The sequence below is a fragment of the Periophthalmus magnuspinnatus genome, chromosome 3 (assembly GCF_009829125.3).
Source record: "Periophthalmus magnuspinnatus isolate fPerMag1 chromosome 3, fPerMag1.2.pri, whole genome shotgun sequence".
NCBI classification, from domain to species: domain Eukaryota; kingdom Metazoa; phylum Chordata; class Actinopteri; order Gobiiformes; family Gobiidae; genus Periophthalmus; species Periophthalmus magnuspinnatus.
In genome coordinates this window covers 26,139,587-26,159,050 of record NC_047128.1, presented here as the reverse complement: position 1 = coordinate 26,159,050, position 19,464 = coordinate 26,139,587, and the positions used below count along the sequence as shown (strand labels likewise).

Here is a 19,464-nt window from a genome sequence, read left to right as displayed (position 1 = left end):
ATCCTCAGACCAAAAGCAAACAAAGGAAACAAAGAGAACAATATATATAGAGCCATTAGGCCCATTAAGATTGAATGTAGGCTCATTTAGGCTGAAACTGGAAACAATAGCTGTTTACAGCAATCTGACCAAAACTGAAGTTGTGGCTTGGATGAGCAGTGAAACGTCTTCACTCCTACAACTTTTCATCCAGTTGACAGATTTAACTTTGGCTTTTACTATGGATCAGGCCTGGATGACTAAGGGATTACACAGATATTTCACCAACTATTTTTACCCCTATATATTAAAATGTTGTATTAATTCTTGGTATTCAAAAGCTATTTTTCTCTTTTAACACTGCTATTTATATCTTTCAGATGTGGCATGAGTAATTGATGTTGTCATTAGCATGGCCTCAACCTCCAGCTTTGCCCCCCCTAAACTAGCAGACTTTATACTCACAGAACGTCTGGGTAGTGGGACCTATGCTACAGTCTACAAGGCTTACAGAAAGGTATGTGGCCTATGGGTATACATGAGTCCTGGTATAAAATAATTCTAAGTTATTACATGTCTATTCAATTTTTTTTTTTTCTGTATAACATTTCAGGGTGACAGCAGAGAAGTGGTTGCAGTGAAGGTAGTTGGAAAAAAGACTTTGAATAAGGCTTCAACTGAAAATCTTCTCACAGAAATTGAAATTCTCAAAACTGTAAAACATCCACATATAGTTCAGCTGAAAGACTTTCAGGTAGGCAATAAATTGCTTTTCAAATGAAATGAGTGAGAAAAGATTGGAACTGGTTCTTGCTGATAAAGTGCAGAAATTATAGATTACAATTAAATAAATTATAATTTTAAGTCACTCTGTCTGCAGTGGGATGCAGAAAACATCTATCTGATTCTTGAGTGGTGTTCGGGAGGGGACCTTTCCCGCTTCATTCGCAGTCGCAGAATTTTACCTGAAAGAATTGCTAGGCGTTTTTTACAACAGATTGGTAATTAAGTAACCTGTCAACATTTTTAAAACTCAGATTTTCAAATGCAGTGTCTGTTACTGGGCAGATATGATAACATTCACTGTAATGTATCTGCATGTGCCAACAGCATGTGCCCTCCAGTTTCTTCATGAGAAAAATATTTCACACCTTGACTTAAAGCCCCAAAATATTCTTCTAAGTGGTTCTGTTCTTAAATTAGCAGGTTTGTTCTTCATACAGTATATAAATAAATGTGTTTGATCAATATTATAACTGACTGTAAATTAAGACTTAGTGTTCCTGCTGTCTCATCTTTTCACTCAGTCCTTAATTTTTATGTGTAGATTTTGGCTTTGCCCAGTACATGTCACCTTGGGATGAGCAGAGTGTGCTGAGAGGATCTCCTCTTTACATGGCTCCTGAAATGGTCTGCAGAAGGCAGTATGATTCTCGAGTCGATCTCTGGTCTGTGGGTGTGATCCTTTATGGTGAGTTACAGCCAGGTTTACATATCATGTAATGTAACATGCCTCATTGAAAATAAATAGCATACAGTATTTGTTTTGTCTTTAAACATGTTATATGCATTCAGAGGCAATGTTTGGGCGAGCACCCTTTGCTTCACGGTCATATGCCGAACTGGAGGACAAGATTCGCAGTAACCAGCCTATTGAAGTAAGTGCTGTTCATTATTGTGAAAATCTCTTGAACTAAAAAGCGTCTCAATTTTATCGACCACTAGATGGTACAATTTTGCTGTGAGTTAAGGTTGTTCTGCTCAGAACTTAGAAAAAAAACATGGCTTGTTGTGGTTCTTTCTATGCAAAGATTTATAAAATACATTATTATATATATATATATATATATATATATATATATATATATATATATACACACATACATTATATATATATATATATATATATATATATATATATATATATATATATATATATATATATATATATATATATATATATATATATATATATATATATATATATATATATATATATATATATATATATATATATATATATATATATATATATACACACTCGTGTTGTGTTCAGCTCCCCCCAGGGACTAGGGTATCCAAGGACTGCAGGGACCTTCTGTTGCGTTTGCTGGAGAGAAATCCAGATGCCCGTATCACCTTTGCAGAGTTTTTTACGCACCCTTTTGTGGACTTGGAGCACATGCCAAGCGGAGAGAGCCTTGGAAAAGCAGTAAGAGAATATGAGGAGAGACATGGGTGTGATTGACTAAGCACATGTTCCATTCATACTTGCAAAGCATGTGCTTTCACTCATTACGATCCATACATACATTCATAAAGGGTAGGAAGCTGCCACAGTTTGCGTTCATTATGGTTTCTTTTGCCTCTTTTCAGAAGGACTTGGTGATGCAGGCTGTTCAGAAGGACCAGGAGGGGGATAGGGGTGCTGCACTCTCTTTTTACTGCAGTGCTCTGGAGCACTTTGTCCCAGCAATTCACTGTAAGAGTCACAGCCACTCTCATATTTTGTCTGTGAAATCTGCCGGAATTAATGATAGCATTGCATTTCCAAAGTGTACTTGTTCTTGTTGTTTTTTTATTAACTAAAGCAAAACTTAACTGCCATTCCTTAGATGAAACAGATCGATTACGCAAAGATGCCCTAAGGCAGAAGGTACCTCTGAAAGCCTCAAACCACTCTTTAGATTCTTCAACACTTTCTCATAGATATTCACTGTCCTATCTCATTGACTACATTGCTTCAAAAGGTCAGCCAGTACGTGTCTAGAGCTGAAGAACTGAAAGCATTGATGGCATCTGACAATAGAGTGAGCTTTGAGGAGGCCCGAACTGCAAGGGATCTCCTGCGAGGTATTACAGCTAATTTAGCTTATTTATTTATCATTTTTAGACAATACTTTACAGTACAAAGCAGACATACATTGTGCACACATGTACTTTGGCATAGTAACATTATTTTGTGGTTTTGTATGACACCTGTCTATGTAAAATGAATATCTATACTACATGCATCTTAAATTGCCCCAAAATGTATTTTTTTTAAACAAATTGATATTAGTCTGGTCCCCATTCCCTCCGTTGCCTCTCAAGCCCAGTCAAACGTGATAATGCAATCAGATTTGTTCTTTTCCAGTAACATGTGAAATGAAGGAGCTCATTGGTCACATATGATTTACAAATAAAATCCAATTTATTTCACCTCAGATTAACATAGTTTAATGCTTCGATCATTGATTCTGCAGAAAAATGTATGATGTTTTTCAGCTTTCTGTCATATTTTTTACCTTTATTTTTTTCCGATACCGGCAGACCATGAATGTCATCGATTGGCTACTCCACCTGTCAATCACCGAGTCACTGAGATGTGAGTCTGGTCACTGAGGTTCACTGGTGAACAGACTCACATCTTTGTAAAATATTGAAGAAGTGTATTCTGGATTCCAGGTAGCCAAAGTCCTGTACATCATTGCTAAAAGACAGGACCTATGATTCTGACAGGAACATGATGGAAAAAAAGATCAGACAAATAACAAGGAGCCACATTTTGCAACTGCAATCGAAAGGCTTGAGCTAAAATAAATGCAGTTACAATAGTTGAGGCACATTGTAATGAATATATGGATCACTTTTTCAAAGTCTTTAGCAATTTAGTATGGATTTAGTTTTGCAAGTAGCCTCAGGTGATTTTTTTCTTTTTTTTTATCACTGCACTGATCTCAACTGATCCCAACTCAAGAGACAAATCTAAAAACACAAAAGGGCATTTCAGTAAAGATAAAGGTTAAGAGTAATTGTCTGTTCTTGTTCAGAAATGTCAAGGGACCGCCCACGACTGCTAGCTGCTTTAGATATGGGATCTACTGCCATTGCAAAGGTATATTGATTCTTTGTTTTCAAATGTTGTGCTGTTTATTTTTACACAATTTAACATATATTCATACGTGTGCACATATTTATTATGGTGGATATAGACTATAGCTGTGTTCCCTCTTTCTCACATTTTCTTTGCAGGAGGAGAGTGGATTAGATGATTTTGAGGCCCTAGATTTATATCAGCAGTGCCTTGGTGAACTTCTGCTGGCATTAGCAGGTACATCTGCTTTATACATTTTTGATGCTAGCACCTACTTACAAATATAGGTTTTGTATATATTGTTACGTTTAGCTGCATCTTCATTCTTATTGGAAAATAACACGTACCGGTAATTTATATAATCTACTCTAAACTCAGATTGTACTTTAGTGTGTGTTTAAAGCAATTTGCAAAGGACAAAAAAGACCACAAAAGGAGTTTCAGTAACGGCCCACAAATTCATCTGTATATTACGCTCATGATCTCATCTGGAAGATCAGCTAAATGGAGGAGGAAGGATCCAGATATGGCTTTGATCTGGATTAAGGCCCAGACCGCTGCATTCCCAGTTTATATTATTATTCTTCTACAAAAAGTTTTATGTCACAGGAGCAACTGGTACTGTTTCGGTGAACTTTGTTGTATGATGCTGATGGGTTTTAGAGAAAAAATACTAGATCTTTGTAAATCTAAAAGCTCTTTGCTTTTCCTCCTCAATCTCTCCTCTCTAGAATAGTAAAAACTCTGCCATACAGAGCCCCCTAGTACACACTAGGGTAAGAAAAGAAAAATACACCCTCTTGAACAAACAACTGGGTACACTCTCTCCTTTACTTTTTCTCATTATGTTGTATCTTCTCTCATGGTGAGCAGCCGAGCCTCCAGGCCGTAGGAAGGAACTGCTCCACAATGAGGTGAGTGGGCAAGCCTATCTGCTCCAGTAGACAAAGAATGAACTATCTGTCAAATCCAGCAAGCCCTTAGCTAGTCACCTACATCAAACAACATACTGAATTGTATATATCACATGACCCAAGGCTTTCCCATTTGTGTTGGTCTCCTCCAAAAATGGATGGAATTAATCATCTGTCAGTCTTAAATATTATTAACAGCACTACCTAACCCAGAAAAAAGGTGTGAATTTGATCAAACACTTAAGAATTTATATATATTACTACAAATGTCTGTGTAGACCCTCAGTCGTCCAGGTCTGATCCATAGGAAACAACGAAGTTAAATCTGTCAACTGGACAAATCTTGTAGGAGTGAAGACGTTTCGCTGTTCATCCAAGCCGCTTCTTCAGTTCAGAACTGCAATAGTTACATCGTTTGCCAATTGGCATAGTTCTCTAAAACATGTTATTTTTTATCCAAAGGTGCTACTCACATTACATTTTCAAAATTACAGGTGTGCCTGGCATAGGGGTGTTGAACTATTGAAATCCAACAAACTCTTTCTGCGAGATATTAAAGGATTGTCTGTAAATGTGTCCAATACCTTTTCCCTGTATCATTTTACATTATTGCACATAGCTGATTGATAGTGCAGATTACTTAGGGTGGTACTAATATCTGGAACATTTCATGAAAATGGCAGCTTTACATTTATCTTTCCATACTCATTGTTGGTGAATTTTCAAAACAATTATTGAGAAAATTGAGCAAGTAAATAAATGGTTAGTTGTTTAAATGAGTCGACTGAACTCTGATGTAAATCAAAATTTTGGAAAAAATAAAATCATTTGGCCAGATTCTTGGGGTCAACTGTTTACTTCTACTTAAAAATGTATAGCAAATGCTCACAATGAAGTAACATTTTTTCAGCTTATATAGAAGAATGGAAGGTCTTCAAGTGGGTCGTAGACCTCCCTATTGAAGTTTTATGGGTGCTTGTCTTAAGTAAATTCAGATGTGGCTGTAATAATCTAACACAGCATTAGGGAGATGGTTGTGCGGGATAAGATCAGAAACATATGTGCGTGTGAGAATCTTGAAGACCCAACAAGCAGCACGGCTGGGCTCCATGTGTTCATATACTGCAATTTGATTTAATTTTTTTTTTTACTACCACACTGCACCAATGTATTTTGACATGTGTATTATGAAACTATATTTTTATGAGTGTATGTTTATATTTCTTCCACATTTATTTTAGTGGTTGATTAAAGGGTATGTGATTAAAGGTCTGTGGTTGTGGGTTAGTGCCGGCTACCAAAACCCTGTGGTCACAGTAAATATTTACTAAAACATTTGTAGTTTTTTTTTTTTTAAAGCAGCAGTGTACTCACTCATCAGTAGCATGCTTTTTATACAGTAATTTTAACCCCCTCTCCTCCCTACTTCTAAACTTCTATTTGTCATAGCTAATATGTATCTTTAATGATTGGCCAGATTAAAAACCTCATGACCAGAGCCGAGTACCTTAAAAAGCATATCAAGGTAAGAATGCATCAGATTTACAGTAATGTAAAATGCTTGACATAAATCCAGTAGAATAATACTTATTTTTTATTATACATTTTACAGATGCAGGAGACTCAGAGTGATGTCTCTATGGATCGTGAATCATTTGCAGACTCTGTGAAAAGTTGTAAGTAAAAAAAAAAAAAGATCCCAGCTTTAAACAGCACTGAGCTGGCAACTTAGTTGTGATTGTAATACCTTTTCTGTAAGTAACTGTAAGAGCACAGGTTACATACAGTTTCTTTCATTCTTATTATATATTATAAATTATTAATATTTTGTGTGTTTTTGTTTTTGTTTTGTTTTTTTGCATAGTATAGCTAGTTTGACAAATTTACATTTTTATAATTTTACTTCCTGGTTGGACATGAGAGGCAGATGTGATATATATAAATCTCAGTATATGAACTGGTCATGTGTTATGTGAACACTCAGAACCTCCAGAATTCACTTAGGGGCTGGCCTAGCACTGTTTAAGGATTGGCTTCAGGCGCTGGGCTTTAAGTAATGGTGAATCAGATCACAGAAAGTCCTTTTAAATTTAAACTAACTGGATTTCAGAATTGGAAACCAGATGAGAGATTGTAAAAAAAAACAGCATTACATTTTAACATATTTACTTTATATCTGGATAGGTCAAGTTTAAAGGAACAGTATGTCAGATTTTGATTTTAAATTTCATAAAGTTATTGTGACCCAAACATTCTATAACAACTCTGCATTAGCTACCAAAATGTGTACTCTGATCTTAATGACAATGTGGGGGAAAAGGCAAGAGGATTTTATAAAGGGGAGTAAATGAAAGGCACAGATGACTCAAGGGACTGATCAAGTATCATGAAGAATGGTGTGTCCTTCCCCTGCTGTTACTTTACTAAAGACCATATTACAGTACAGTCATTACATTACAGTTGTACCATTGACATGGATCCAATAGCAGCTGTACAAGAGTGAGTTGCAAGAAAAACTCAATAATAATATTTTAGAATCTGTAGCAAAAAACAAAGTTTTAATTGTTGTAGGAGTGAAGACGTTTCGCTGCTCATCCAAGCCGCTTCTTCAGTTCTGATCAGATTGCTGGTGTACACTGCCTTATATCTATCTGAAGGGAGGGGCTAACCACACTGAGACTGTAAACAGCTATTGCCTCCAGTTTCTGCCTTTAATGGCCCTACTAATTTTCTCCTTTGGTTCCTTTTGTTTGCATTGGGTCTGAGGATGGAATCATAGATCTGTGAGATCTATGATTGGGCAATGGGGGCCTGTGTCTCAGGCCACCATTCCCGATTAAAGAAGGATTCTTTTTCCTAACAAAAATAGCTTCTTTAACTCCCCTCTCACACCATTTTTTTCTCTGGCTAAGATCTGAACCTCACTGTCTTCAAAGGAGTGGTTAGTGGCTTTGAGATGCAAATGTACGGCAGACTGGGGTCCAGAGGATCTCTCACATCAGTGTTGGTACATTCTCTTATGGAGTGGCTGTTTAGCTTCTCCAATGTAACGCTCACTGCACTCTTCACTACACTGAATGGAGTAGACTACAGTACTTTGTTTATGGCTCAGGGTTTTATTCTTTGGGTGAACCAGTTTCTGTCTTTAAGTGTTTTTAGGTTTGAAATAGACCGGAATCTTATACTGTCTGAAAATTCTCTGAAGTTTTTCCGACACACCCACAGTGTAAGGAATAGTTACGCCTATCCTTCTAGATTCAGATTCCATGTTGTCCTCTTTTTTAGCTCTCTTATGGTGCTTTCACATCGGGGTGTCAAGAACGCGTTGGACGCCTCTAGTTGGACGGCTCTAGTTGGATTTGAGTTTGCATTTGAAGGCAGACGCCTCTGATGCGATCTATTGAAGGCCCATTTTGGATAACCACAGGCAGACAGTGCTTCCTCCACGTGTTGTTCCTCCTTCACTTTTCCTTCTGTATTTGTGGGTACCACTTGCACTGTTGTAGAGTACGTATAACTCCGAGTTTGTGCTGCAGTGGATGGTGTGAATCAGGTATTGGTACTGCAGATATTGGTCAGTGTGTGTGGGTTTCCTGAACATTTCTACCTCTAACCGTTCCCTTTCTCTTAGCCAGAGAAAAGAAATGGTTTGAGAGAGGAGTTGAAGAAGCTATTTTTGTTAGGAAAGGCAGTCCTTCCTTAAACAGGAATGGGGGTCTGAGACATAATCTCTCACAAATCTATGATTCCATCCTCAGACCCAAAGCAAACAAAAGGAAGGACAAAGAGTAGGGCCATTAAAGGTTGAATAGGGCCATTAAAGGCTGAAACTGATGACAATAGCAGTTTACACTTTCAGTGTAGTTCAGTCAGCCCTTCCCTTCAGATAGATATAAGGCAGTGTCCACCAGCAGTCAGACCAGAACTGAAAAAGCAGCTTGGATAAGCAGGGAAATGTCTTCATTCCTTCATTTGTCCAGTTGACAGATTTAAACTTTGTCTTTTGCGATGGATCAGACCCGAACAACTGAGGGATTACCCAGACATTTTAGAATCTACTGATATATTTCAAATAAATCAGAATTGTTGTTTGTTTTTCAACTAATGCACAGCGATCAATTTGATTTTTCTTTTTTGCAGCTTGCTGTTTGCAATAGACAAGCTCAACGAGGAATGACTGCGGACAACTATGAGAGTAACATCCCGCCCATATGGGAAAAGTTTCGACATGGAGCCAAACATTCACCTGACTAGGCAAATAACAGTGCACCTTAACACGCTCACATTGCTGAAGTTGAAGTGGCTCATGTTTTGGTTGCATCTGGAATGTTTTCTCTGCATGATTTTGGCTGGTGCGGTGTTTATTCTTATTGAGGGAAAACATATGACTTGCATAATTATCTTTTAAATTGTGGATTTGTGAAACTTGAATGCTGCACTGTTGAATTTAAAAGTCACCTCATCCTGGCCTTGATCATATGAAAATGCTGAGAAGCTTGTGCGCCAGTATATAGTACAGCACACCACTGTCAGGATAAACCAACATAGAGGCCAAGGAGGTATTTTGTCTTGACTTGGAAATATGGAGATTATAGTGAACTGAAATTATACTGTAAACTACTGTTTTCACTAATATGGAATTCAATGATTGCTTATGGTAACTGGTAAGGAAATGTATACTTTGACTGGAATATGCAAACCGATAATGGTTAACTTTTGATCTTTTCTTGTAATTTTCAAGATTACTGTCTCAGTTTACAATCACATACTAGCTGCCTTTGCTTTGGATTGACCACAAGCTCACCGCGCTTTGGCCACTGATTCCGCTCTTCACTTTGAGGGTAAAACTAGACTGGATTTTTTCTCCATTTGGCACTAGTTCTAAAATGGGATACGCTGAATGATTCTGTTATCAAGCTTGCTTATCTTAGCTTCTGTGAAATGGACAGAGGGACAGTGTTGCAGAATGCAAATATGATTCTAAAAAGTACTGCATTTAAATCTTTTACACTGTGAATGTAAGTGTGGAGTATAATTAATTTGACTTTTTGTACAGCTGAGGTTTTTTTTTACAATCTATTTATTATAAAATAAAATTGTATGATACAATAATGTTACAATGCTGTTTTTATCTAGAACCTGAATGGAAAGACAAGGTGTGAGTGTTGTTTGTTACTGGCCATCATCATCATCTCGCAGGACAGTTGGGAAGAATGCTGGCTTATGTCGACAAGAGGGAAGAAAGAATGGCAGGCAAGGGAATGTAAGGACATTTGATATATATGACTCATGTGAATGTTGGGAGAGCATCCTTTACAAAATAATAATGTTTTTTTTTTTTCATTTCTTTAAAAGTACAGTTGATCATTTCTGCAAAGTTGCAAATTTCAACATTTAATTTGAGCATACTGTTTTCTCTTGGCGGGACCAGTCAGCTAATGACGCACACCTGCCCTGCCAGGTGTAAATCAGTGCCGGAATGTACAGCAGAACAGAGGGGCCTTTTCCCTAAACCCAGAGCAGTAGACCCACTCAGTACTGCTGCAAGAGAGGGAGGGGCCTGTAATTGGTTTGAGCACTCACAATGTTGGCTCAGCCTTTTTTCTGTTCATTATGACATGAACATTTTGCTGCCAGGAAACTTTGGATTCAGATTTGACCTTTTTTCCCCTGCTTTGTTGCTTGTTTCTGGGAGTTACGCCAATTTATATTACCCTCAAAAAGCAAAGACTATATCTGTAGAGTCTCAACCCACAACTAAATAGAAAGAATCTAAAATGGAAACCTCTCCTGTCCCACGATCAAGGCGCCCATAGGCTCCTCTGCCTGACCACCAACTTCAACATCATGGCTTTAATCAGCCTCTGTTTTTGCAGCTCTAGTGTCGCCTCTCAGTGCCCATGCTTCCTAGTGAGCACTTATTCATTTGGGCATTGAACCTCATCCATAAAAAACGTCTGTGTGTTATAGATTCCTGGTTCCTTGCTACTCCCCCATTTCTCCCCCATACTCAGATTGGGTCAGCCATTCATTGTAGCTAGATGGCTATCATGAATGGAACATTGTACTTCTGAGAGACAATGGCTGTGTAAATCCTCAGGTCACTCCTACTTTCAAACATTGAAAAGAGTTAGGGATTTGTTTGAGAGAAATACTTAGGAAAGATCATTTAGAAAATGGGCTCCAGCACAGAGGTGCCTCTGTACTACTCTGTCCTACTATGGTCCTCCATTACCCAAGATCTCTCTTCATGTGTTTATTTTGATTTTGATCCTAGAATTAAGCTGGAGACTGACTGGTTTGCTGTTGAATCATTCTAGTGGTCAATTTATAGTACAGCTGCACACATTTATATTTTTACTTGTGTGTTAGAGCAGGCTAAAACATGTTGAGAGACACAATAAAATGGCATGGTGGCCTGCTTTTAAATATGAGTAGCATAGTTTGAATGCAACATGTAAGAGATTTATAATAGTAAAAACACAAATGTCATGAACATTTTATTATAAAACATATTGTTTTGTCAGGCACTTAAAATTTGTAAAAAAAAATGTCAAAAGTAATCATGATGTTATGTCCTTACAATGTACAGTACAGCATTGTACAGTGGTCCGACAAATGCTTATTTCTGCATAACTTCAAAATATTTACACATTCTTCATAGTGTAGCTTCATAAGTTAACATTCAATAATGTCCAGGACTGAAAAGGTTTGTAAGTACTAAATGTCAGCTTGCCTACAAAATATAACATTTATTTTCAGTAACAATACAAATAGCATAAACAATCGAAGAGTAATGCAATCTGGAGTTTTGTGAAAAAGTGACTAACACTGCACATCTGGTCTCTTTTAGTCATAACCTGGTTCACATGTTTTTTTTTTTCTTCAAGAAAGTTCTTGTGTAGACAGAGATTTAAAGAGACTGGTTCTTTGTAAACTTCTCAAACAGCATTGGCCATTCAAAAATTGTATGTTAGCCATTACTTATTTTCTTTAAAAAAATGCTACATGTGAAATATTTAGTTCTCACCAGCAGCAGCCGACAAGTTGTTTTGGGCCACTGCTTTGGTGTGAAAGCAGCAATAAAAACAGAGGTGTTTTAAAGGCACAGGGGCAAGGGGCACACAGGAGGGAGGAGGACCAGGGTCCAGGAAAACTTCAATAAAGCAATCTTACAGGGGGATGGGCCCCAGACAGAGAGCTGGAGAGGCGCTTTAGTTAATTTAAGTACTTGATCCCAACCCTCGCTTGTCCTTTGACTGTTCCCACAAATATTTGAAGTGTGGTTGCTGCAACAATGCCTAGCCCCACCAAATGGAGAGCAAAGCAAACAGCCTGGATGTGTCCAATGTTTGTCTAAGGTCTTAATAAAGTCAAACTCCAAGCACCACACCACTGACAGCAAACCAAATAAACACCAAAAGCGCTTACTGTGGGTTGAGGCTGGCAACCAAATTTACTTTGCATGGGAAAAGTGTATTCATAATTCTACCAGGGTAATACAAAATACAGAACACTTTTCCTGAGATTTATGTGCAAGACAAAATGCTATACAATTTGTATGGCTGTGTAATGCCTAAATAAATTGCTACTGTGCTTACAACCAAGTGATACTTGAATGGAAAAGAGGCCCAGGGCTGAAGAAAATCATGTCTCTTATCCAGCAGAAATGCTTTGATGCTGTAGAGTTTTGAGCCAAATCCCCACAAGATCCAGAGTGCACTGAGCAGAGCGGAAGAACAGAAACTGTCTTTAATAAATCCACACTAAATAAGGAATCAGAAGAGTTACACAGCTAGGCAGTGGATGTGCAGCAGACGAGTAGTCCAGATACGTGTGCTCTCTGTCACTTCTGGGATCATAGTCCTCGTCCTCGTAGATGTCCTCTACATCAGGCAGGTCTGAAATTACACTCTGATCTCCTATAGAGCAGAGCTTGCTCATGTTCTCCTTGACCACTTCACAGAAGGGCCTCTCCACCCCATCACAAACACAGCGGTTTAGCAGCATACCATTTGGGATGAAGAGCATCTGCTGAATGATGGCTTTACATTTGGAGGAGCACTTCCTGCCATTAAACAGCTGGCCACAGTATGACAAGTAGGCCGTGAGGGAGGTGTGGCAGCTGCTGTCCTCTTCGCAGCGCTGTCTGGCCTCCATGCATCCAATACCACCGGCGTCACTAGGGTATCTGCGGGGGAGGCACGGCTCTATGGCCCTTTTGGCTTTTACGCAATCCGCGTCTTGAGCGCAGTCGCAGCTTTCCAGGTCCGGTCCGCTGCGAGTGTGGTTCAGTCTGATTAGTGCACTTATACAGTGGCTCGGACACTGCTGCCGCGTTCCTCGGAGGTTGCCCTCACACGCCGCCAAGTACTGACTGTAGGCAAGCTCACATTCGGGCTCCTCGTGGCACCGGAGCAGCGCCTGCCAACAGATGAGCTGGGCGTCCAATGCCACAAGCACCCAAGGGAGAAAGGCCAGGGCGCTACACCACCATCTCATTTTTGCATGAACTTAGATCATCAGAACATTAGGGCAACTTACACAATGAGCGTCTCGGAAGGGCAGTTTGCGGAGCATTAACCTTGGCTCATACCAGTATGCTGTAAATTGAACGCTGCAGAAGAATTACAATAAGTAGCCGGAAGTCTCCTTTCACTGTCATTTGATGAAAAAAAAGTCGTGACGGAGAAACGGACATTCCGATAAGTGGCAATAGGCCTTGTACGCTCCTCCAGGCCCGCAGTGGAGTCTGCGAGACTCCAAAATGAATGCCCCTCGGGGCTGTCCGAAGTTAACTCGCACACTTAACCACGCTTATCGTCCACAACCCTCTTGAAAGTCTTCTTTCTTGCCATAGTTGCTTCAAAGTTCGAGTCTCGCTTTCTTAAGCGCTGACCACTGCATGCGCGTTCCGTGATTTTCGTTTAAAATGTCTCTCTTGCATTCTGTCCCGCTATGTGTGTCTTTGTCCTCTTTCTTGCTGTTACGCTTCACGGTCCACCGAACATTTCCCCACAACACCCCTCCCTCTGTTGAAAAAAGAAAGAAAACTTTTCCTTCCCCCCTCTCTGGCTCTCATTTTCAGTTCTGGCCAGTGATTGGTCGTCATTCATGCCGGAGTCAACCGTGTGTCCCATACCGAGGCCTGAAGCAAACGTATTTGTGAACGAATCCTTTCCATTTGTGACAAGATGGGCAAGATGAAAATGTTTATGGTTTGTGTTTTTTTTTTTAAGAATCTCTGTGGTCTATTGCAATGCATGCGGAGTGGATGAAGAGGGGATGGTATGACGCATTATGTTGCCAGAACTTCACATCTGCGAAGCACAGTCGTATCGTAAATGCAGCGCGCAAACTTTGCATTTAAGGAATAATCGTCCACATTGCTTTCTGTTTCTATGTTAATTACCTATTCCGCCCCTTTATACCCCCTGCCAGTCTTTCTGCATAGCATTAATCCCTGATTGATGGACAAGAATGGCAGAGAATAGTATTTTCTGGCCCGTTTCACCTCAATTGTGTCAGTGTCAGATTGGCCATGCAGTGGCCCAGTGTCTCTTCAGATAAAGATTGTTCACGCACTAAGGCCTATCAATGGGAAGGGTTTAAGCATCAATATAGTTTACAGCTAAACCCTTTCACAACACACTTGAAACTACCATTAGCTCAGACTCTTCTACCTTTCTAATGCAAATCAACGTGTGTGTGTGTGTGTGTGTGTGCATGTGTATATATATATATCTCGGATAAAACTGAAGAAAACTCCCCTAAAATTCCCTAAAATGTATGACGCTTATATCATTCTTGCCTTTGTGTGATTATGGAGTGTTGGTGTAATGATCTTTATTCAGATGTGAAAATATAAATGTACGAATGTCTCCATCTGGTGTTTAAGCAGAAGAACAAACTCTGTGGTGCCAGTGGAACAAAGGAACTAAATGTATGATCCTAAAAATAGGTTTATTGCAACTTTAACGCAATATACACTTCAATATTTAAACAGCATTGAAAAAGAAATAAACACAGGAGGAAACGGCATGTCTTGGCAGCCATTTCCTTAAATTTCTGGTTAACAGCATGACAAGACAAGTACAACAGTAACTGATACTGATTATATTGCACACTCATACAAAGCAAACACTTGCTTTATGGCTTCTTTTCCAACCTTTATTATAGTCTCTTGACTATACATGGGTGGCTTTATCTTTAAAGAATTTATTCAAACTCTTCTCCTTGATATTGTTCTTTTTTCTAGCACTAACACCCACAGTAATAGTATAATATTAATTCAGTCATTCACGTACATTGCACCCAGGAAACAGAAACCAAAATATGATGATAGAACATTAAAAAGCTGTATTTTGTACATGAATGTGAATAGCAAAATGTAGCATAATATGGAAAAAAACAAAACAAAAAAAAACAAAAACAGCAGCATCATCCTCTTATAAATCACTCCAGTAATTTACATGTTCAAAACTATACACGGACAGTACACCGAGGGGAGTGACCATCATTACTGACAGCACTCGGAGTCACAGGACACATTTCACAGAGACTTTACTGACAGCTCACATGTGCTAGCACAAATCCACAAGCACAGAACGGCACCACAGAGACACAGGGGTCAATGAAGACAGGTCAGGGGCCAAGAAGAGGACGGCACCAGTGCATGATCTGGAGAGCAGGATTGGTTTGCAGATAGAATAAGCAACCAGATATACGCAATACACAGCAAATATGTATAAATTGATTGGCTGCATGTATTCACACACCTGCGTTAAGAGACACATAAGAGTATAATAATACCTATAAACCATGTAATTTTATGTTACTGACTGTTGACAAACTAACAAAAGTGTAGTTGCTTAAAAAATTACCAAGGCTTCAGTAAAAATTATCAAAGGGCCTGATATTGCTGATAGCAGCATGTTTGTAGATCTTGAACTACAACCTTGCACAGATGTCCAAGGCACACCGAAGTACAGAAAAGCTAAAATCCCCATATAACTAGCAGAACTACACAGTAGCAAAAACAGCTATTATTTGACTGAATATTGCTGTCTTTATATTGTGCTTTGAATAGTATTGTAATTAATATCAAGCAGTTCCAACTGAACTAAACTAATGGCTTCCTCACTGTTGGTACTGTAGATGTTTAAAATCCATCCCACTGGTTAATGAATTTGCTGATCCGAGATAACTACCTCAATAACTTGAACATACACATGAGACTGCTGCAGAGTTGGTAATATTGTGGTAATTCTGGCTTTATGAGGTATAGAGAGGGATACATTTGGACAAAGGATTGACTCAGCATCAGAGAAGAAACTGCTCCTAAGATCGGAAACGCCTCACAAATGAGTAGGTAAGTCTTATTGACACAATATGAAAATGAGCTGCTGAAAGGCTAAATGTATTAAATGGCATACCCTACATTATATTATGCCTCTTTCTATATGGCTTGAGTCTTATTGTGCACAGCGAGAAAAAACATTATTTGGCTCCAGTAACTTCCGCTAAGGCATCTAGAGTATTTCCACCTTGTGAGCAGCTTTGCCTCTGAGAGAAGAAATAAATATTTATACAACTAAATTTGTAATCATCAGTGTTTTTTTGCCAAATCACATGAGACTGCAGTTCTCTGTCTGCTTTTTTAGATCTTCCAGCGTGGCCTGGGCTTTGTCTTTCAATTGGTCGATGTCCACGTTCTGAATATTGGACAGCTGGCCCAGCACAGACTGCTTGTGGGTTTCCTCTTGGTTGTCTTCGGCGATCATCTTGGCCAGCTCTTGGGGAAGCTCAATGTCATCTCCTGCCTGTTGTATTTGGGTTTCATCATTTTCATTCTAAAGGTGAACACATACAAAAACACAGGGTTAGAGGTCAAGAGTTTTTATATAAAATTAATAAACCAAGATACCCCTGTTACCTTGGGTAGCTTGTACTTTTCTCGGAAATGAGTTCGAACTGTAGCCCTCTCAGCTTTCTTTTGAGCAAAATGGGCTTCTCGTTCTTTTCTGTAAGAAACAAATTTGTTTGTACTAAAATTGCAGTATTTTCCAGGAAACTGATAGCAAAGCAGAAAAAACATAAAATACAGTCGTATTGCAGATGATGAAAATGAAAATACTTACTACATTTACTACTATATTTAGAAAATCCACAGCATTACTTCACATGTTTGTAGCTGACAATGCAATAATCAACAGCCATTTGGAGATGCATTATTTCCACTTTCTCCAAGGGATATGAACTGCTACTAATCCACAGATTACTGTCAGCCTATATACAACCGAGCACCACCTACATATCTTTGTAACTAAGCTTTATCTTTGTAAGCCCAGAGTACTAGTGGAAGCTCATTAATAGGTATTATTTAAGCAGGACACTTACTCTCAAATGACCACTTCTAAGTTCAAGAAAATATTTTAAATCTATTCATGAAGAATGTTTATCTTTTTTCATTGAAATATCTATGTCATACGTGGGTTCTTTTGTTTGTGACCCAGACCATAAGGATTAAAATGTCCAGTAGAGGGCATGCTTTTGACTACCAACAAAATTTTGGAATTGATTTGTTTTGACATCTTGGTATCTTATTAATGCCCTGTTAAATGCATATGATCTTAATATTTAAAATGACTAACTGCTTAACAATACATTTGAGCTGTGATAAGAATAACGATTGTGTATGCCCAAAATATCAAATCGGTAACACAATCTTGAGCCAAGGGGACACACAAGTGTTGGTTACACAGGGTTCTGTCAACAGGAGGTCATTTAGGGGGTGCTATATCTAGGCTGTTGTTTCTAACTGCTGTGCACATTAACATAAAGAAGCCTAAAGCCTAGTGTGTCTACATACATAAAGGCCCATGCCGACTTGTGGCCAATAAACAAAGGCCTCTGTCCATGTTCTCAAGGGCATCAGATGACCAGTTGTCAGCACAGCCTGGCATGGAGGGTGATAAAATGTCTCCCTGTGACATGGAAGTACAAGTATCCACCCCAACCTCCAGTGCTTTATCAGGGCACCATGGGCTATTTAGTGATGTGCACTATTGTTTAGCACCTTGGACTAATAACTCACTTCCACTGAAGGTCACATTATGGGCGTCATGCCTTGCCCCCCATAGAGCTCAGTGCTGTGAGCTTGATGCTGCCAGCTTGATTTGCACTTCTTACTCATGCTGAACACTAAATCCAAACAGTGAAGCACCTTGGAGAGTGTTAACCACACTTATAGCTGACTGTAATAGTGTGACTGCCATTATAAGTAATTGTATGTTGAATGTAGAATGAACACTATACAAATACACTTGGTGACCTCTTAGGACTTGATCAGCCAATCAATAATCCCTACTGCCTCAACTCTGCCCGATGACCTTGTTGCTAATGATCTGAAGGTCCATTGCATGTCCTTCATTTTTCTCAGGGGACAGAAATAATCAAAGTTCAAATCCTAATAGACATCATTTAATTAACCCTTACCCTGGGGCAATTATTTGTTCTTGTCAAAAGATTGAAACTGTTAAATTGCATAAACATAAGCATTTAGGCTACTACATATAGCCTAGTTAACTTTCAGTGTTTAGGACAGAACAGATGTCTTGACCATTTTCGACTATTTTCATACAATGCATTTTTAATCGTTTCAGTTAATCACCGCATCATTCATTTACACTAATGCACAAATAATCCTAATTTAACTTTTGTCAAAGTAAACGCTCAAACGCACGCAAACTTATGTGTGAGCTAAAACCTCTGGCTTTTCAGTGGACGAATAATTCTGATAGGAATACTATTAAAATCTTAGGAAAGCCAAATTACAAGGGATACTACATAATTTGCGTGCGCTGAGAGATGTAGAGCTCCCAGAGCGAGTGGAGCAGCTGTGCATGGAGCGCTCGTATTATTGCAATGATGCGTGAAAAACGCGCACCGTGCCGTGCGCAGCCTGATTTTTACCAATAACGGTGCGTTTTGAACACGACATCTCACCATTACGCGGCTTTAGTCTGAGCACGGTCAGCTTGATCTTTTACAGTGTAATAATCGTCTGCTTGAGTGATTACTTACTTTTCCTCCTCTAACTGTTGCTGATACTGTTCAAATTCCTCTGGAGTCATGCCGTGCGCGGCCGCGTCAGATTTCTCCGCCTCGGTTTTTTCCTCAGTCAGTCCGCCTGTCAGATTCTTCAGCTGGCCACCTACCACGTGTTTCACCATAAAAGCCATGATTCTTTCAAAAGGATCCTACACTTCCTCGAAGAAGTTGAACTCTTGAGGTCGCTGTAAAGGAATACGCACAAAGTGCCGCTTAAAGACGGGCCAAGGCTGGACTTGATAAGAACATAGAAGTTTTAAATAATGGGAAGTATAAATCCAAGCGCGCGTTTGAAACTGGCAGTTTCAGCACCACTGGACCTGGACAGCTCCGCGCGTGAAAGATGAGAGGAGCTGCTCCGTTATGAGTCAACAAGTTTGGCGCTCATCTCTACCAATCCCGTAGCTCCGTCCGCGCGCGATGCTCCCTCCCTTTGCCCAATCCCAGCACTAGCCGACTGGGCGCGCGCCTGCACTATGAGCTGCACGGGATCCAGTGATTCGCCGTCTGATTTGTGCTGTGACTGGGCTCCGGGGACGAGGACAAACAACACGTGACATTCCTACAGCGTCTCCTGGGTATGGTGACGGCGTCTCTGTAAGG

The 19,464-nt window shown here is 39.3% G+C and overlaps 3 protein-coding genes across 3 annotated transcripts; 1 reads left to right on the top strand and 2 right to left on the bottom strand.

Moving 5' to 3' along the window:
• Positions 1-360: 360 nt before the first annotated feature.
• ulk3 (unc-51 like kinase 3) lies at positions 361-10,010 on the top strand. Its single transcript, XM_033984758.2, has 16 exons — positions 361-496; positions 593-733; positions 860-980; positions 1,090-1,185; positions 1,307-1,450; positions 1,555-1,637; positions 2,036-2,191; positions 2,356-2,461; positions 2,595-2,635; positions 2,730-2,832; positions 3,792-3,856; positions 3,994-4,072; positions 4,709-4,749; positions 6,227-6,274; positions 6,362-6,425; positions 8,890-10,010. Exons 1-16 carry the CDS (start codon positions 392-394, stop codon positions 8,904-8,906), a joined length of 1,410 nt encoding a protein of 469 aa, XP_033840649.1. The 5' UTR covers positions 361-391; the 3' UTR covers positions 8,907-10,010.
• A 1,302-nt stretch (positions 10,011-11,312) lies between these two features.
• si:ch1073-459b3.2 (growth arrest-specific protein 1) lies at positions 11,313-13,862 on the bottom strand. Its single transcript, XM_033991703.2, has one exon. The coding sequence runs from the start codon at positions 13,249-13,251 to the stop codon at positions 12,502-12,504; it is 750 nt and encodes a 249-aa protein (XP_033847594.1). The 5' UTR covers positions 13,252-13,862; the 3' UTR covers positions 11,313-12,501.
• Positions 13,863-14,694: 832 nt separating this feature from the next.
• cplx3b (complexin 3b) lies at positions 14,695-19,250 on the bottom strand. The gene is made up of 3 exons (XM_033991944.2): positions 18,835-19,250; positions 16,685-16,772; positions 14,695-16,601 (listed from the first exon to the last, which is right to left on the bottom strand). Exons 1-3 carry the CDS (start codon positions 18,990-18,992, stop codon positions 16,377-16,379), a joined length of 471 nt encoding a protein of 156 aa, XP_033847835.1. The 5' UTR covers positions 18,993-19,250; the 3' UTR covers positions 14,695-16,376.
• Between the last annotated feature and the right edge of the window lie 214 nt (positions 19,251-19,464).